This window comes from Coregonus clupeaformis, chromosome 34 (genome assembly GCF_020615455.1).
Source record: "Coregonus clupeaformis isolate EN_2021a chromosome 34, ASM2061545v1, whole genome shotgun sequence".
Lineage (NCBI taxonomy): Eukaryota > Metazoa > Chordata > Actinopteri > Salmoniformes > Salmonidae > Coregonus > Coregonus clupeaformis.
Window position 1 is genome coordinate 43615749 of NC_059225.1, and position 18732 is coordinate 43634480.

The 18732-nt window shown below is 42.5% G+C and overlaps 1 protein-coding gene across 2 annotated transcripts in view; it reads left to right on the forward strand.

Moving 5' to 3' along the window:
* The first annotated feature begins 1892 nt into the window (after positions 1-1892).
* Positions 1893-18732, forward strand: part of rttn (rotatin) — a 69509-nt gene continuing 52669 nt past the window's right edge. The window contains exons 1-17 of one of the 2 annotated variants that reach the window (XM_041862205.1): positions 1893-2037; positions 2397-2584; positions 2873-3068; positions 4239-4325; positions 7352-7442; positions 7561-7675; positions 9821-9971; positions 12788-12962; positions 13060-13253; positions 13455-13570; positions 14402-14569; positions 14677-14889; positions 15069-15181; positions 15297-15423; positions 15594-15719; positions 15998-16114; positions 16646-16785. In XM_041862205.1, coding sequence (XP_041718139.1) covers positions 2007-2037; positions 2397-2584; positions 2873-3068; positions 4239-4325; positions 7352-7442; positions 7561-7675; positions 9821-9971; positions 12788-12962; positions 13060-13253; positions 13455-13570; positions 14402-14569; positions 14677-14889; positions 15069-15181; positions 15297-15423; positions 15594-15719; positions 15998-16114; positions 16646-16785 — 2348 coding nt within the window. In that variant the 5' untranslated portion in view covers positions 1893-2006. The remainder of the gene's footprint in view (positions 2038-2396; positions 2585-2872; positions 3069-4238; positions 4326-7351; positions 7443-7560; positions 7676-9820; positions 9972-12787; positions 12963-13059; positions 13254-13454; positions 13571-14401; positions 14570-14676; positions 14890-15068; positions 15182-15296; positions 15424-15593; positions 15720-15997; positions 16115-16645; positions 16786-18732) is intronic. The other variant, XM_041862206.1, reaches the window with a different exon arrangement.

Below are 18732 nucleotides of genomic sequence, written 5' to 3' on the forward strand. Positions count from 1 at the left end.
TTGGCAGAGTGTGCTAATGCAGTGAATAACTCAAACTTGGGGAGGAGGCTTCTGATGTTGACATGCAAGAATCCAAGGCTTTTACGGTTACAGAAGTCAACAAATGATAGTGCCTGGGGAGTAGGAGTGATACTGGGGGCTACAGGGCCTGGGTTGACCTCTACATCACCAGAGGAATAGAATAAGGATACGGCTAAAGGCTTTAAGAACTGGTCTTCTAGTGCGTTGGGTACAGAGAATTAAAGGGGCAGATTTCCGGGCGTTGTAGAATAGATTCAGGGCATTATGTACAGACAAGGATATGGAAGGATATGAGTACAGTGGAGGTACACCTAAGTATTGGGTAATGATAAAAGAGGTAGCATCACTGGAGGGACCGATTGAGCCGGTCTCCGCGTGTATGGGGTGTGGGACAAAGGAGCTCTCTGAGGCTGGTTGAGCGGGACTGGAGGTTCTACAGTGAAATAGTACAATAAGAACTAGCCCAAACAGCAATAGGCTAGGCATATTGACATGGGAGAGAGGCATAACACAATCACAGGTGTTATTCGAGAGGGCTAAGACAACAACTGGTAATGGCGACGAAAGTTTGGGCTGAGGCTAAACAGATAAACAGGATAGGGTACCGTGTAAAGGAACAGTCCAGCAGGCATCAGCTGTGTAGCTGAGTGATCATAAGGTCAATTGAATTTGCCTTACTGCTTTTAGCCAATAGAAACATTGAATAACAGATTCATAAATAGAAAAACATATTAGTGTGTAGCCCAAACTGCTCGGACGCTACAGACGTTTTCGTGAGAATACCCATTTTCAGGATGTCTCCTAGTCTGACAAACACCGCTGTAGCTCGGCCACCTTCCACCTGGATGCGGTGGATTTAGATGCAGCCCATGCAAAAAACAGATATCTCAAGCTTAAACAAACAGATTTGATGGCGATTTTTTTAATTATGTATTTATTATGCCTCGAGCAGAGCATGGGGGGCCCTCAAGCGGATAAATTAGTATTATTATTTTTATTTCTTATTTTATTATGCCCAGCTTGATGATGTGAGGCCTGAGGCAATTGCCTCTTCTGCCTAATGGTAAGGCCACCAGTGAATTGACCTTGACTTGAGAAGCACATGAGAGCTGTTCAAACTTACCTTACCTTTCTTGATAGCTGGTTGGATTTCAAAGATGTGAAGAAGACCTTCAGCTGGTTTGCCCCTTAGGGCCACCTTAAGCAACCTGGATGACAGTGGAAGTTAACTTGATAAAAGTGCTTCTTTACTGTTAAAAGTAAAACTAACGCGTTTCGGTCCTTGGCATTCATCAGAGTTTAAATTATAGACTGAAAACATTTAGAGGTTTAATATACATTTCAGATTGGCCCTATATAAACTCTGCAGGGACCAATCATGGGAATACAAAACAGCATGATGTGATTGGTTAAATAAGTAGCAGATTATGACCAAGTGCAGAAATGACAAAGGGCAGAAACATGTTGGTTCCACTGTCCTCCAAGAGTTGCTGAATTACTTTCCTCTTTACTTCGGAGCGAGGTAGCAGCAGTGTTCCCTTCCCTTCGCATGGATTTCAATTTCAAGTGAAGTTGATGTCTAAAAAGAGCACATTGTTATCAGATATGTTTAAGTCGTAGTTAGTGTCATGGTATTTTATTTGTTTCAAACGTCTAAATTAATATTAAAAATGCAAATAACGTGATTGAACTAATATATATATATATATATATATATATATATATATATAAATGCTCAGTCGATGTCTGAGGGACAGAAAACGTATGTTGCTAAAAACAAATTTCATACAACTTGGTTCATTGAACGCACCCCATGTTTCCATACCAGGAAGTATGTGACGTTGGCGCGCTCGTTGAAAACAAACCCGGGGAGACGTAGAACGACGTTAACATTAGTAGACTGACATTTAACAGCTGAAAATAAATATATAGCTACCCTTTGTTGTCACATTTTCTGTTCTTTTTTGTTGTTGCAGCCATCGGTCATGGAGTTATCTCCGCTTATAAAGAAGATCGGTAAGCCAAAGAACGTTATTGTACCCAACTAGCTACAAAAGTTGCTCCGTGGTGTCGCTGACATTTTTGTTGTTAACTAAATCTAGCTAGCTAGCTAAAGATGCTTGGCTAGCTAGCTAATTTGCGTTGATGTCATTCTTTTTGATAGTGCTGGATAGTGCTAGCTACACTTACAACAGTCAGTAGTTGTTGCTACTAATGCACATTCATCCAATAATATCTAGCTAGCTGCATTTTGTTTTATATTGAGGGGAAATACCTAACTAGATAACATTAGCTAACCACTAGTTAGCTTAGCCGACTAATGGTCAACTCAACTCCACGATTTAGCTAATTCACCGTGGTCTTGTTTTCAACAGGTCACTCCTTGGCAGAGATCAGAGTCCGAGCATTGAAGAGCATCATCTGTAAGCTAGACCACTCCCTCCTCTCTGTCTCTGACCTGGTCCAGGAGAAGATGCTGTTTGTTTACCTGCTGGAGTGGTTTAACTTCCCCGAGGTGCCAATACAAGAGGAGGTCCTGCAGCTGATCAGGACTCTGTCCAAGGTACCAAAACTAGTCCTCATGACCTAGTCTGATGACTAGCTAGACTAGAGTACATGCTGATGCAATTATGATTGTTTAGCCTTTGACAAGCAACCTGTTGCATTCTTGCATCTTACAAAAATGATTAGAACATGTATATAATGGGCTTAGTGAAATATAGGAGAGTAATGTGATGTTGAATCAATTTAAATTGATGTTACATGTTTTTAAAGCCATACCTGTGGAGTACATGTCTGTATAAACTGTGCTTTTTAGAAACACATGTATTATGTATTTTTGTCTTCATAGCACCCTACTGCAGCCCAGATGCTGAGAGATGTCGGGGCAGTGGAGTTCCTCACCCAGCTCTCCCCCAATGTAGAGGCACGGTTAAGGGCCATCATCGACGGCATCTTTGACCTGCTGTTTCAGCTTCCAGAGCTGCTTCCTGTTTGTCCAACTATCTATTCTAATGAACACCAGTTACTAAACACTGCTACTGCAGGTATGTATCAAAGAGATGGAAGCATAGAATTTGAATGAATAGAATGAGTGTCCCCATTCAAGTCAATTATGGCATAATGGGTGGACTGGCAGCCATTTTGAGTGTACCCATGCCTAGGTTGAAGATGACAAAGGTTAAGACAATGGGATTCTAATATCCCATAACTTTGCAAATATGGGACCCGCGTTGCTAGTTAGCAATGGTGCTAGTAGTTATCAATGGCACTGGTCCTATGATTTTGTTTATTTTCTAAAGTAGCCGCATGGAAACATTACATTGTCTTAACCTGTATTTTTTTTACCTAGACCCATGCCTGGAAGTAAAAGCAGGAAGTGTACCCTTCAATCTGTGCTGTGATTTGTTTGAGTCTCCCGAGTGGCGCAGTGGTCTAAGGCACTGAATCGCAGTGCTAGCTGTGCCACTAGAGATCCTGGTTCGAATCCAGGCTCTGTCGTAGCTGGCCGCGTCAGGGAGACCCATGGGGCGGCGCACAATTAATAATAATATAATAATATGCCATTTAGCAGACGCTTTTATCCAAAGCGACTTAGTCATGCGTGCATACATTTTATGTATGGGTGGTCCCGGGGATCGAACCCACTACCTTGGCGTTACAAGCGCCGTGCTCTACCAGCTGAGCTACAGAGGACCACAGGCCCTGTGTCGTCCAGGGTAGGGGAGGGAATTGGCGGCAGGGATGTAGCTCAGTTGGTAGAGCATGGCGTTTGCAACGCCAGGGTTGTGGGTTCGATTCCCACGGGGGGCCAGTATGAAAAATATTAAAAATAATGTATGCACTCACTAACTGTAAGTCGCTCTGGATAAGATCGTCTGCTAAATGACTAAAATCTAAATGTAAATGAGTCAACTCAACTGACATTACAAAAAACACATTCCATTGCATGAGCCACATCAGTTAGCGTAATTTGAATGAACATTCGACATTACCATGGCAATCCAGCATCAGTTAATAGAACATTGAAAATTATCATGGAAATTATTGTATCACAATACCAGGCACTCATTGGGAGTGTACCCATGAGTTTACCAGTCAGATTGCCAGGTTTAGAGCTTCCAAGCCCATTTTATTTGTTATATTTCTACAGATAGAATATTATATGCAGTGTTTTTAAGTTATGGTTTTATGCTGATATTATGCTGCTGTTGTAGTTCCCCTAGTAGAGGACTCTCCAGCGGTGGGCTATTTCCAGACCAAGAGGCCGAGTCACGTTGATTTTCCACCACAGAGGATAGCAGGTATTTGACCTCATCCATATACAGGGATGCAAACTTGTCGCTTTTCTGCGATATTTGCCATTTAAATCTCAAAATAGGCCATTCATGTGAATCGTGTAGATCTGAATAAAACATTTTTTTTTGTGGGTCTGTTTCTCATATGGAAATCGTTGACTGAGCACAGAATGCATCCGTACGCGTCCTACAAAAATAATATCCAACAAAGATTTCTGAGCGTGATGTCAGATTGGTCATATCAGAGTGACTTCTTTGTAGGCAGGCTCTGTCATCTCTCCACGCCACAAACTAGGGGGCTGTGCGCACTGTGAGTGAAGTGCTGAAATATATATATTTTTTAGATGTGCACAGGCATAAAAGTTGGTCGGATTTACCAGAAAGTCTACTAAAGTTTGACTTTGCCCTTGTTTCTTAGCTATTTACATCATTTTGTTCACACGCTAGGTTATTTTTCAATGTTAGTTTGTGGGCAGCTGAATATTTGTCTCACCTAAGTGACTCATATTTGAGGGTACATTGTGCCTTATTGCGTATGGAACACTCCAAAAACATTTTATTCATGTACATGAGCACCTAGCAATGTAATAGAGATGTGAGACAGGATTTGTGTGAACAACTTGTCAGATGCAGGTGCATTGAAGACTGATGTATTCCTGTCTGTGGAGACTGAGATTATCATTACGTGTCATGATAAACCTTAAAGCCAGACCAAAGAGCCCAACTCCCCCCTACCCCAGGACACTATTTTCAAATGTATAATTTGTATTTTTTATTCTCTGAAAATAAGCAAATGTTTTACCATTTCACATGGATTTTTCCTGTGTTTCCGTGCAAAAAGAAATCACCTTTTTGGGCCCTAACCAGTTTGCATCCCTGCATATACAGTACCAGTCAAAAGTTTGGACACACCTACGCATTCCAGGGTATTTCTATTTAAAAAACAACAACTATTTTCTACATTGTAGAATAATAGTGAGGACATCAAAACTATGAAATAACACATATGGAATAATGTAGTAACCAAAAAAGTGTTAAACAAATCAAAATATATTTTATATTTGAGATTCTTCAAATAGCCACCCTTTGCCTTGATGACAGCTTTGCACACTCTTGGCATTCTCTCAACCAGCTTCATGAGGTAGTCACCTGGAATGCATTTCAATTAACAGTTGTGACTTGTTAAAAGTTAATTTGTGGAATTTCTTTCCTTCTTAATGCGTTTGAGCCAATCGGTTGTGTTGTGACAAGGTAGGGGGGTATACAGAAGATAGCCCTATTTGGTAAAAGACCAAGTCCATATTTTGGCAAGAACAGCTCAAATAAGCAAAGAGAAACGACAGTCCATCATTACTTTACGACATGAAGGTCAGTCAATACGGAACATTTCAAGAACTTTGAAAGTTTCTTCAAGTGCAGTCGGAAAACCATCAAGCGCTATGATGAAACTGGCTCTCATGAGGACCGCCACAGGAATGAAAGACCCAGAGTTACCTCTGCTGCAGAGGATAAATTCATTTGAGTTACCAGCCTCAGAAATTGCAGCCCAAATAAATGCTTCACAGAGTTCAAGTAACCGACACATCTCAACATCAACTGTTCAGAGGAGGCGTGAATCAGGCCTTCATGGTCGAATTGCTGCAAAGAAACCACTACTAAAGGACACCAATAAGGAGAAGAGACTTTCTTGGGCCAAGAACACGAGCAATGGACATTAGACCTGTGGAAATCTGTCCTTTGGTCTGGAGTCCAATTTGGAGATTTTTGGTTCCAACCGCTGTGTCTTTGTGAGACGCAGAGTAGGTGAACGGATTATCTCTGCATGTGTGGTTCCCATCGTGAAGCATGGAGGAGGAGGTGTGGGGGTGCTTTGCTGATGACACTGTCTGTGATTTATTTAGAATTCAAGGCATACTTAACCAGCATGGCTACCACAGCATTCTGCAGCGATACGCCATCCCATCTGGAGTGCCCTTAGTGGGAATATTTATTTTATTTATTTATTTTTTGTAATTTAGCAGACGCTCTTATCCAGAGCGACTTACATGAGCAATTAGGGTTAAGTGCCTTGCTTAAGGGCACATCAACAGATTTTTCACCTAGTCGGCTCGGGGATTAGAACCAGCGACCTTTCGGTTACTGGCACAACGCTCTTACCCACTAAGCTACCTGCCACCCTAATCATTTGTTTTAAAACAGGACAATGACCCAAAACACACCTCCAGGCTGGGTAAGGGCTATTTGACCAAGAAGGAGTGTGATGGAGTGCTGCATCAGATGATCTGGCCTTCACAATCACCCGACCTCAACCCAATTGAGATGGTTTGGGATGAGTCGGACCGCAGAGTGAAGGAAAAGCAGCCAACAAGTGCTCAGCATATGTGGGAACTCCTTCAAGACTAATAGTAAAGCATTCCAGGTGAAGCTGGTTGAGAGCATGCCAAGAGTGTGCAAAGCTGTCATCAAGGCAAAGGGTGGCTACTTTGAAGAATCTAAAATATGATTGTTTAACACTTTTTTTGATCAAATCAAATTTTATTTGCCACATGCGCCGAATACAACAGATGCAGACATTACAGTGAAATGCTTACTTGCAAGCCCATAACCAACAATGCAGTTTAAGAATAAAATTAAAATAGCAAATAATTAAAGAGCAGCAGTAAAATAAAATAACAGTAGGGAGGTAATATACGGGGGTACCGGAACAGAGTCAATGTGCGGGGGCACCAGTTAGTCGAGGTAATATGTACTTGTGGGTAGAGTTAAAGTGACTATGCATAAATAATAAACAGAGTAGCAGCAGCGTAAAAGAGTTACTACATGATACAATGTAGAAAATAGTAAAAATAAAGAAAAACCCTTGAATGAGTAGGTGTCCAACCTTTTGACTGGTACTGTAAGTAATATGCTTGCATTTTTCATCTGATTGATAGAGAAAATATAAGCTATTACCAATCATGTTATTTGGTGAATAGGATTTGTATAATATAGTGTTTTGAGCTGATTCTCCATGTTTTGATGTCTGTTTGCAGTGAGTAACTATTTTAGATGTCTGAAGTTTTCTACATTTCCATGGTTGGCTTTGACCACAACAGACCAACACATATTGTCATCTAATGAGAGGTAGGTGTCATCAGAACTTTGTTGAACAGACATTTTTCTATTTTCAGAGTGTTAATGTCGTTTTTAAATATAGTTTGTCATTGGAATAAGCTTCATTATCTACTTTGCTTTTTACCAGTTCTCTAAGGAGTAACAACCACAACTTGGTGAGGACCACGTGTGAGCTCCTACGTGACGTCATCATGCAGGACTTCCCGGCTGAGATATTTCTCCAGCGGCCCAGTATCGTGCAGGCAAGACGACAACTATACTTTATACATTTTAATTTGTGGTTAGAAAGAACACTCAGTTCTCCTGTCCTTTTCTAGCATGGCCAAATAGTGCCAACCAGATGACCAGCCACCACCCCATGGCCTGGGCCTCCACAGGGTCAATAGGAGCAATTAGATGGATTGAGTCACTGGTATTTAGAGCCATGACATCATTAGCTAGCGACAGAAGGCAGTGAATCTGAACAGGAGACAAATTACAGCTCCAATAACTCAATTACAGGTTGTCTTTTATTTAGTGTTGTGTTATTTACAGCTCCTATATCACCCTTTCTTTTTCTTCTACTGTATATATGTCATTTAAAATTAGTTTATTCTGTTGTTGCTAGCGATATTCATAAAAACATTGAAAGAAACAAAATGTTAAATCCGTGTATTTTATTTTATATATACACACAAACACACACAGTGCATTCGGAAAGTATTCAGACCCCTTCCATTTTTCCACATTCTATTACATTACAGCCTTGGATTAAATGAAACTTTTTCCTCATCAATTTACACACAATACCCCATAATGACAAAGCAAAAACAAGTTTTTAGACATTTTTGCAAATTTATTAAAAACCAGAAATACCTTATTTACATAAGTATTCAGACCCTTTGCTATGAGACTTGAAATTGAGCTCAGGTGCATCCTGTTTCCATTGATTGTTTCTACAACTTGATTGGAGTCCACCTGTGGTAAATTCAATTGATTGAACATGATTTGGAAAGGCGCACACCTGTCTATATAAGGTCCCACAGTTGACAGTGCGTTGTCAGAGCAAAAACCAAGCCATGATGTGGAAGGAATTGTCCGTAGAGCTCCGAGACAGGATTGTGTTGAGGCACAGATCTGCGGAAGGGTAACAAAAACTATTTTCAGCATTGAAGGACCCCAAGAACACAGTGGCCTCCATCATTCTTAAATAGAAGAAGTTTGGAACCACCAAGACTCTTCCTAGAGCTTCCCAGCTCTAGGAAGCTGAGCAAACTGAGCAATCTGGGAGAAGGGCCTTTGTCAAGGATGTGACCAAGAACCTGATGGTCACTCTGACAGAGCTGCAGAGTTCCTCTGTGGAGATGTGAGAACCTTCCAGAAGGACAACCATCTCTGCAGCCCTCCACCAATCAGGCCTTTATGGTAAAGTGGCCAGATGGAAGCCACTCATCAGTAAAAGGCACATGACAGCCCTTTTGGAGTTTGCCAAAAGGCACCTAAAGGACTCTCAGACCATGAGAAACAAGATTATCTGGTCTTATGAAACCAATATTGAACTCTTTGGCCTGAAGGCCAAGCGTCACGTCTGGAGGAAACCTGGCACCATCCCTACAGTGAAGCTGTGGATGTCTTTCAGGGACTGGGACACTAGTCAGGATCGAGGGAAAGATGAACGGAGCAAAGTACAGAGAGATCCTTGATGAAAACCTGCTCCAGAGCGCTCAGGACTTCAGACTGTGCGAAGGTTCACCTTCCAACAGGACAATGACCCTAAGCACACAGCCAAGACAACGCAGTAGTGGCTTCAGGGCAAGTCTCTGAATGTCCTTGAGTGGCCCGGACTTGAACCCGATCGAACATCTCTGGAGAGACCTAAAAATAGCTGTGCAGCGACGCTCCCCATCCAACCTGACAGAGCTTGAGAGGATCTGCTGAGAAGAATGGGAGAAACTCCCCAAATACAGGTGTGCCAAGCTTGTAGCGTCATACCCAAGAAGACTTGAGGCTGTAATCGCTTCAGGTGCTTCAACAAAATACTGAGTAAAGGGTCTGAATACTTATGTAAATGTAATATTTCCGTTTTTTATTTTTTATAATTTTGCAAAAAATTATAACCTATTTTTTATTTTTCATTATGGGTTATTGTGTGTAGGTTGATGAGGGGAAAACAATATTTAATACATTTTAGAATAAGAATGTAAAGCAAAATCTTTTGGAAAAGGTCAAGGGGTCTGAATACTTTCCGAATGCACTGAATATTTTTGCGGACCCCCTGCAGTACCTTCGCGGACACCTAGGGGGTCAACCTTGTTAGTTACTCTGTTTTGACCATGCCCACATAACCTTTTTAATGGAAGTTTGACCATAAAACTGATCCTAATTCTCTGATTTCTCCTTTGTTTCAGAACCTCCTGTCCATCCTGAGGCTGACTCCAGGTGAGAGTGAGGCAGGCTACCTGAGACTGCAGGCAGTGGCCTGTCTACAGCAGCTGTGTGTGGGGCTGAGGAGGAGACTACGTTTCCACAGAGACCCCAGCTTCTACTCCGCAAAGCAAGGTTGGATTACATCTGGATTATTTCATGTTTATTTAATCAGGAAGTCTAAAAGAGTTAAGAATCTCATTTTCAAGGCCGAGATGGCTTTATAGTTATTACGCCTATGCTGACTTACTTTCACTACTTTGCACAGATTTGACTTACCGGCTTTGCATAACATTGTATAAAGTTGCTCTTTTGATTGAAAGACAACGCCTGAGCTTGGTCACATTCATATTAGTCATGCAACTTCCTTATAATTATTTATTAATTATTATGAATTAGTTGAGTATGTGTGATGCAGTTGACATACCAATTATCACTTGGCAGCTAAAATTAATTTCTGCTCAGACATTGTGTCCTGCTGTGTCTGAGTAACTCTCAGATCAGATCTCACTAATGAAGAACTCTCTTGTTATTTTCCATATCTAACTTCATTGCTCAGTCAGACCTAATCCCTTCCTTACGGATCCCATGGAACTTACAGTGAGGAAAAAAGTATTTGATCCCCTGCTGATTTTGTACGTTTGCCCACTGACAAAGACATGATCAGTCTATAATTTTAATGGTAGGTTTATTTGAACAGTGAGAGACAGAATAACAACAAAAAAATCCTGAAAAACGCATGTCAAAAATGTTATAAATTGATTTGCATTTTAATGAGGGAAATAAGTATTTGACCCCCTCTCAATCAGAAAGATATCTGGCTCCCAGGTGTCTTTTATACAGGTAACAAGCTGAGATTAGGAGCACATTCTTAAAGGGAGTGCTCCTAATCTCAGTTTATTACCTGTATAAAAGACACCTGTCCACAGAAGCAATCAATCAATCAGATTCCAAACTCTCCAACATGGCTAAGACCAAAGAGCTCTCCAAGGATGTCAGGGACAAGATTGTAGACCTACACAAGGCTGGAATGGGCTACAAGACCATCGCCAAGCAGCTTGGTGAGAAGGTGACAACAGTTGGTGCGTATATTCGCAAATGGAAGAAACACTAAAGAACTGTCATAGTCACCAAGAAAACAATTGGTAACACACTACGCCGTGAAGGACTGAAATTCTGCAGCGCCCGCAAGGTCCCCCTGCTCAAGAAAGCACATATACAGTGAGGGAAAAAAGTATTTGATCCCCTGCTGATTTTGTATGTTTGCCCACTGACAAAGAAATGATCAGTCTATAATTTTAATGGTAGGTTTATTTGAACAGTGAGAGACAGAATAACAACAAAAACATCCAGAAAAACGCATGTCAAAAATGTTATGAATTGATTTGCATTTTAATGAGAGAAATAAGTAATTGACCCCCTCTCAATCAGAAAGATTTCTGGCTCCCAGGTGTCTTTTATACAGGTAACGAGCTGAGATTAGGAGCACACTTTTAAAGGGAGTGCTCCTAATCAGCTTGTTACCTGTATAAAAGACACCTGTCCACAGAAGCAATCAATCAATCAGATTTCCAAACTCTCCACCATGGCCAAGACCATAGAGATTTCCAAGGATGTCAGGGACAAGATTGTAGACCTACACAAGGCTGGAATGGGCTACAAGACCATCGCCAAGCAGCTTGGTGAGAAGGTGACAACAGTTGGTGCGATTATTTGCAAATGGAAGAAACATAAAAGAACTGTCAATCTCCCTCGGCCTGGGGCTCCATGCAAGATCTCACCTCGTGGAGTTGCAATGATCATGAGAACGGTAAAGAATCAGTCCAGAACTACACGGGAGGATCTTGTCAATGATCTCAAGGCAGCTGGGACCATAGTCACCAAGAAAACAATTGGTAACACACTACGCCGTGAAGGACTGAAATCCTGCAGCGCCCGCAAGGTCCCCCTGCTCAAGAAAGCACATATACAGGCCCGTCTGAAGTTTGCCAATGAACATCTGAATGATTCAGAGGAGAACTGGGTGAAAGTGTTGTGGTCAGATGAGACCAAAATCGAGCTCTTTGGCATCAACTCAACTCGCCCTGTTTGGAGGAGGAGGAATGCTGCCTATGACCCCAAGAACACCATCCCCACCGTCAAACATGGAGGTGGAAACATTATGCTTTGGGAGTGTTTTTCTGCTAAGGGGACAGGACAACTTCACCGCATCAAAGGGACGATGGACGGGGCCATGTACCGTCACATTTTGGGTGAGAACCTCCTTCCCTCAGCCAGGGCATTGAAAATGGGTCTTGGATGGGTATTCCAGCATGACAATGACCCAAAACACACGGCCAAGGCAACAAAGGAGTGGCTCAAGAAGAATCACATTAAGGTCCTGGAGTGGCCTAGCCAGTCTCCAGACCGTAATCCCATAGAAAATCTGTGGAGGGAGCTGAAGGTTCGAGTTGCCAAATGTCAGGCTCAAAACCTTAATGACTTGGAGAAGATCTGCAAAGAGGAGTGGGACAAAATCACTCCTGAGTTGTGGGCAAACCTGGTGGCCAACTACAAGAAACGTCTGACCTCTGTGATTGCCAACAAGGGTTTTGCCACCAAGTACTAAGTCATGTTTTGCAGAGGGGTCAAATACTTATTTCCCTCATTAAAATGCAAATCAATTTATAACATTTTTGACATGCGTTTTTCTGGATGTTTTTGTTGTTATTCTGTCTCTCACTGTTAAAATAAACCTACCATTAAAATTATAGACTGATCATGTCTTTGTCAGTGGGCAAACGTACAAAATCAGCAGGGGATCAAATACTGTTTTCCCTTACTGTATCTCAAGAGTAGAGGTTTTCTACTCTGGTGTCTCCATCCATATTATTGTACAACAAAGGCAAATTCTAGGCAACTAATGATGATAATTCTCTCTCTTTCCCTCCATCTCTCTTTCTCCTCCGTAGACCCAGTGTCCCAGAACTCGTCACTCTCCTACTCCCAGGAGGTGCGTGGAGGGGGGGCCCAGCGCTCCCTGGCCTCGTCCCCAGGAGGAGAGTGCTTTCCTCGGCCGTCTGTGGTGGGTCGCAACGGCCAAAGACCCAGAGGGGACGGACAAGATGGGGATGCTGCCTCCAACAGGTCTGTGTCTGTTGGTGTGGTTGTCAGTGTTGTTATTTTTACAATCAGTCCGGACATTTCTAATTGACTCATATATTTTTTACCGCTTGCCTCTCAGCAGCAGTAGCTCTCAGAGAGGTGGAGCTGCAGCTCAGGCCTCCAGGCAGACCGCCCCCTCGCCTGCAGACGCAGCCCAACTAGAGCTGCCTGATCTGGGGGTGGAGGACGTCCTCGAGCTGCAGCTCCAGCAGCTCAGCCTGGCCCAGTTCACTCTGGCCACCATGGAGCATACCATACCGCTGCTCAGAACAGGTAGGAGTGAGAGATTGTTTGCCTGTGAGTGAGAGATTGTTTGCCTGTGTGTTTGAACATCTCTCTCTCCCCTCCCTCTGTGAAGGTTTTTCAGCCAACATGATTAATTAACAAAAGTGTTATTCTCTCTCCCTCTCCTCCCTCCCTCCCTCCCTCTCTCCTCCCTCCCTCCCTCCCCCCTCCCTCCCTCCCTCCCCCCAGATGGCGTGCGTGTGTTCCGGGGTGTGTGTGAGCTGCTTTGTGAGGCGGTGGTCCTGCTGAGAGACTGTGTGTGTGATCTGGTCTGGGACGACACCAGCCTGATGGGGGTGGAGCTGGCAAGTCACAACACCCCTCAGTTTTAATATTTGAATATTTACTGATCCACTGACACAGCTAGCAGACATTAGCTAGCAGACATTAGCTAGCAGACGCACAGTGAAGCAAGCAGAGCACACACATACTTATATATTACACATTTGCCACAGTGAGTGTATAATGAACATGATGTCATTCTGCAACATGCATGAAAAGTGACACATTCACTTTTCAGATTTTTCCTCTGCAGTGTGTGTGTGCTGGGAGTTACTGAACAGTAAATAGTTTGAATCCTGTACTGTGCTTTGGGTCACAACATACACACATGCAGATTTGACCATGTAGAGTCATTTGTTATTTTTCTCCTGTTAAAAGAGGGCATGCTTCCCTGTAGGATATGTATGCTCTTGTCAAGCCAAGGCCATCTCCTCAACTCCTCTCCCCCGGGTGGTTTAAAAGGACCCCCCAGCAGCCCAGGGTCCAAGCTGTTTTGTCATCTTTAGCTGGAGACTAGCTTGCTGTGTCACTGTTAGACTTCTTCAGGGCTCTCCTAAGACTGTTTAGTCTGGCCTGGCAGAAAATGGGTTTCTGCTGCCCTCTGCTGGTGTCTGTGCTATTCTTGGCTTGTGTTTTACAGGGAGAGGGTTCATGATTGATAATAATAATAATAATATGCCATTTAGCAGACGCTTTTATCCAAAGCGACTTACAGTCATGCGTGCATACATTTTTGTGTATGGGTGGTCCCGGGGATCGAACCCACTACCTTGGCGTTACAAGCGCCGTGCTCTACCAGCTGAGCTACAGAGGACCACATGATTGATTATGATTGGTGTTTGTGTTGTTTTCAGAGGGAGAAGCTGCAGGGCACCATGGAGACACTGTGTGACATCATGGCCTATCATAAGAGCTGTTCCTCAGACTGTCCTGAGAGTTCATTGGTCCAGCACAGACTCGCCTACGCAGCCACTGCCATCTTCACCATCAGACTGCTGCAGACCATCCTGCCCCTGGAGAAGGTGTTTTTGTTATTTTTTTGTCACTGTACTTGTTGAGCTGCATTATAGACCCTGACAAATAAATGGATGACTAACCCTAACCAAACAGATACATTTCTCCTCTCCAGGCCAGTGATAATCTCCCAGAGAGTGCTGTGGCAGTCCTCTTGTCTCTGTGTCTGGACCGGCCCTTCAGCCTGGCCTATCCCAGCATGGCGGAGGCTGCGGTGGCCTACCTGGAGCAGGTGGACCCTGAAGGCCATGCCCTCTACAGGAGGACCAGCCGTGCTGCTCTCTGGATGGAGTCCACCTGCATGTTCCTTAAGGAGACGCAGCAACAGGTACTGACATAGGTTGACATTATGGAGATAGAGGAGGCTCGTTTGTAAAGGAGTAGTAGGTGCTCAACCAACGTAATACCAGGTGCAACCAAAAACCATGTTTTTGCTTGAAGATAATGTAGATATTACAAAAAAGACTGAGTACAATGTTAAGGAGTAGTCTCTATTCATCTCTACAGGGAGATAAGAACTGGCTTGAGTTACTGGAGCTGGCAGACCAGGCCATAGATGGCCTTCCATACCACCAACACCTACCCATCGTCAAGGAGTGCATCCACATCTGCTCCTACTTGTAAGATATCTATTACTACTAACTCTATTTATGGTAGATTTAGAAGTCACCTCTCTGTAAGATAAATACTGCTCATAACTAATTTGATGAATGTATTCATTGGTTGTATCATCAGGTGGAAGTTTGAGCAGGCCAGTCCTCTGCTTCAGACAGAGAGCCAGAGGGTTCTACTGAAGCTTCTGTCCCATCCCCTCCTCCCTGTCAAGACTGAGACCTACACCTGCACTCTCAATGTAGTCAAGGTGAGGTCAACCCATAGAGATCTATACAATATGTACGGTAATCTGGTAATGCTGGCACTTAACAGATGTTTGGTAGGACAACAATATCATAACATTCCTAATGCTTTTAACCTTTCACCTCTTCATGTGAGGTCATCTGGTAAGAATGTTGTTCACCTTTGACCCCTTAGGAGTGTCTGGGGGTTCAGAATGTGGTCAAGCCTGTGTCGTCAGTCTGTAGTGGGGTTCACTTCCTCCTTCACCCCAAAGTCCTCTACGAGATCAGCACATTCGGACTCCAGGACCCAGCTGGGAAGGTAGTGTGTGTGTGTGCGTGCGCATGTGTGTGTTTAGTGACAAATCAATCTGCTTCTCAAGAGTTTGTATAAGGTCATATCAAATGTTGACAATGTGTAGATGTTGTTCTAGACATATAGCACTGAACCACTTTTTAAAAGGTCATTATTGCAAAACACAATTTCTTCTCAATGGCTAAATGAAGGATAAATAGACAAGAAACAGTTGGGTGGCTCGTGAAAGAGATTTATTGTTATACTGCCTGCTGTGGGTTCAGGAGTTGATGTGTGATCTATAGGTGAACTCTGCTGCCAAGGATATTCTGCTCTTCCTGCTGAAGGGCCAATTAATGATGACAGCATCAACATGGGACAGGTTCAACCAGGCACTTTACCCAGTCATCCCCATATTACAGGTACTGTACCCACACCACACACACTCAATGGCTGGCATACACTGGTTATAAACATTGACAGCTCATGAAGGGAAATAAAATGTGAACCTTTTATGTAGTACTTTGGGGGGGAAAGCGTCTGTTATTTTCTAAACAAGTGCAATCAAAGTCAAATTTCTGCTTCCTCCGAGTACAAGCACCAAATGGAGCTGCTGCCAAGCAATATTTTGTTATCTGCACATTTGCATATTCTGTGATATTGTAACTTTTTTTGCAACAAAAAACAAGCTTTTTATTAAACGTTGGGGTTTGAAGCAACAGAAATCCAGACAATTGAACATGAATATGCATGGGATCTTGACAAGGTCGTCAAGTTTGATTTAATTTGCAGCCATTCGTCTCTGAGCCTGTCACGTCAATAGAAACCAGATGAAATGTTCTCTAATCACAGTGATGCATATTTATTTACTGTTGTGCTCAGCTGGAATTCCCAGACCTTACCGTGTGTGTGTGTGTGTGTGTGTGTGTGTGTGTGTGTGTGTGTGTGTGTAGAGTTACGCAGGCACAGAGGATGCGCTGGGAAACTGTGTTCTTCTGATAAGTGAAGTGTCAAACGAGGTGAGAGACGGCGTGTTTCCAAACACAGCCAAGTTGAGAGCTGCACTACGACTACTCTTTACTAAGGAGCCGGAGTAAGTGAGTGTGTCTGTGTGGTAGGGGACTGTTTCTGTGTGTTTGTGTGTGTTAGGGCTGCACGATTAATCACATTTTAATCGAAATTGCAATATTTCAATTCGCAATATCCATATTTCAGGCTGCAATATTGTGAAATGCCATTTAGCTGTCTGTAACGCCCATTTTTAAAACTTTTGATTTATTTCTTGAGTTGACGGAGTTCTCTCTCCGTCTCTCCTTTTTGTCCGCTTCCCAACCCCACACACACCAAGCCCTGACCCCTGTCACTCAAGCATGCAGTTCCTTGTGCTCGAGATTCTCTCTGCATGCATTGACCAAACAACAGCATGCAGTCAACAGATTTTTCCAAACAAGAACAAGACAGCTTTCCACTTTGCATCCTAATATAAATCTGCATTATACTATTATTTTGTGTAACTTAATCTCTGCAAAACGCTAGTTAGTTGATGTGCCCCAAAAAATGTGTGTTAGCCCCCTAATGCTAATTGTTGGCTAACTAACTCCACTGAGATGTAGCACATTTTTGCTCTAATACAGGGCGGTACCAGTGGTGGAGTATATCAGCATTGTTTGTGCAACAGCTTGGAAAACACGAAGAAAATTCTAAAGTCTTTCTCTGAATGTGCCTATCTATTTCAATCTAATTAGGGTCCCATGGGAAACACTTACCAACACTTTGGTTCCTACTTTGTCACAGCCATCTCCTCCCTTACTTTTTCATTTTTTGTCTTGCCAAACAAAACTGCATTCCAAGTGCCCACTGTATTCCAACCATACGTTTAGAATGATCATTCTATTTCTATGATTCCAACAGTTTACCGAAGTGTTTTGATCTTTATCGCAAGTAAAATTGCAATATCTGGTACAAAAAATGCGCAATTTGATTATTTGCCCATATTGTGCAGCCCTAGTGTTTTGGGAATGGGATGATTTGTGTGTGTGTGCGTGCACGCCAGAGAATGTGAGCGGAGTTGAGCTCCATGTCCTTTCCAACCGCTCCACTAAAAACCGCTCTGCATTCACAAAATAAAATAAAAAATGCTGCTCCAAATTCGCTCCGTTCATTAAAATCACAGTTGAACCAAAACCCACCTATTTTTGTGACTACCTGGACCTACCATATGGTTTTTAAATACTGAAACCAAACCATATGATTTGAATGAAAAGTATTTGAATTAACATGAAAAGGTGAACGTAAGAAGCATACATACATTCAAATAGGCTAGATGTCATATTAAACAGCATATAAACACTCTAAATAGGTCAGGAGCCAGACAGGGAGGTTAAGAAGGAACGTAAATACATGATTTAGGCTATATTATTTCAAGGCTATAGCCTACGAAGAGTATGAGACAATAGGCTGGTAAGGACATAAAGCCCTCAGCATCTAAACAACATTTCATTATATTAAATCATTATAGTCTATAAATTACGCATATAGGCTTTGACTTACTTATAATTAAATACAAATTAAATGAAGGATGACTTTTATTAGTGCCTTTTGAATTCATTTTTTGAATTCATTTTGAGAAACACAAGTTTTGGCCAGTCTGTGGCTTCAGGCTCATGCAAGAGCAGGCCAGCAGTGGATAATATCTTCTTGAATGTGGGAATATGCCAGACCTATTGGGCCAAAATCAATTAAGGCCTATAGATAATGTAAAAACATGAACAAAACGTTTAAGAGAGCAGATTTGTAGTTTATAAATACTTTGCTACAATGACACACTTTAGTTATCTGCCTACCTCATTGTTTTCTGTTAGCATGTGCGAATAGTAAGTACACCATCATGCTTTCAGGATACGTGTCTTTTCAGATTCCACAATCATTCTTTAGTTGTGGACACTACATCACCACACTCCCTCTATTGCTCTTAGTCCTCATCTTTGTAAGTCACCTTGATTTTGCACCTGTGTGTTCTATCAGTTTCTTTATGAAAATA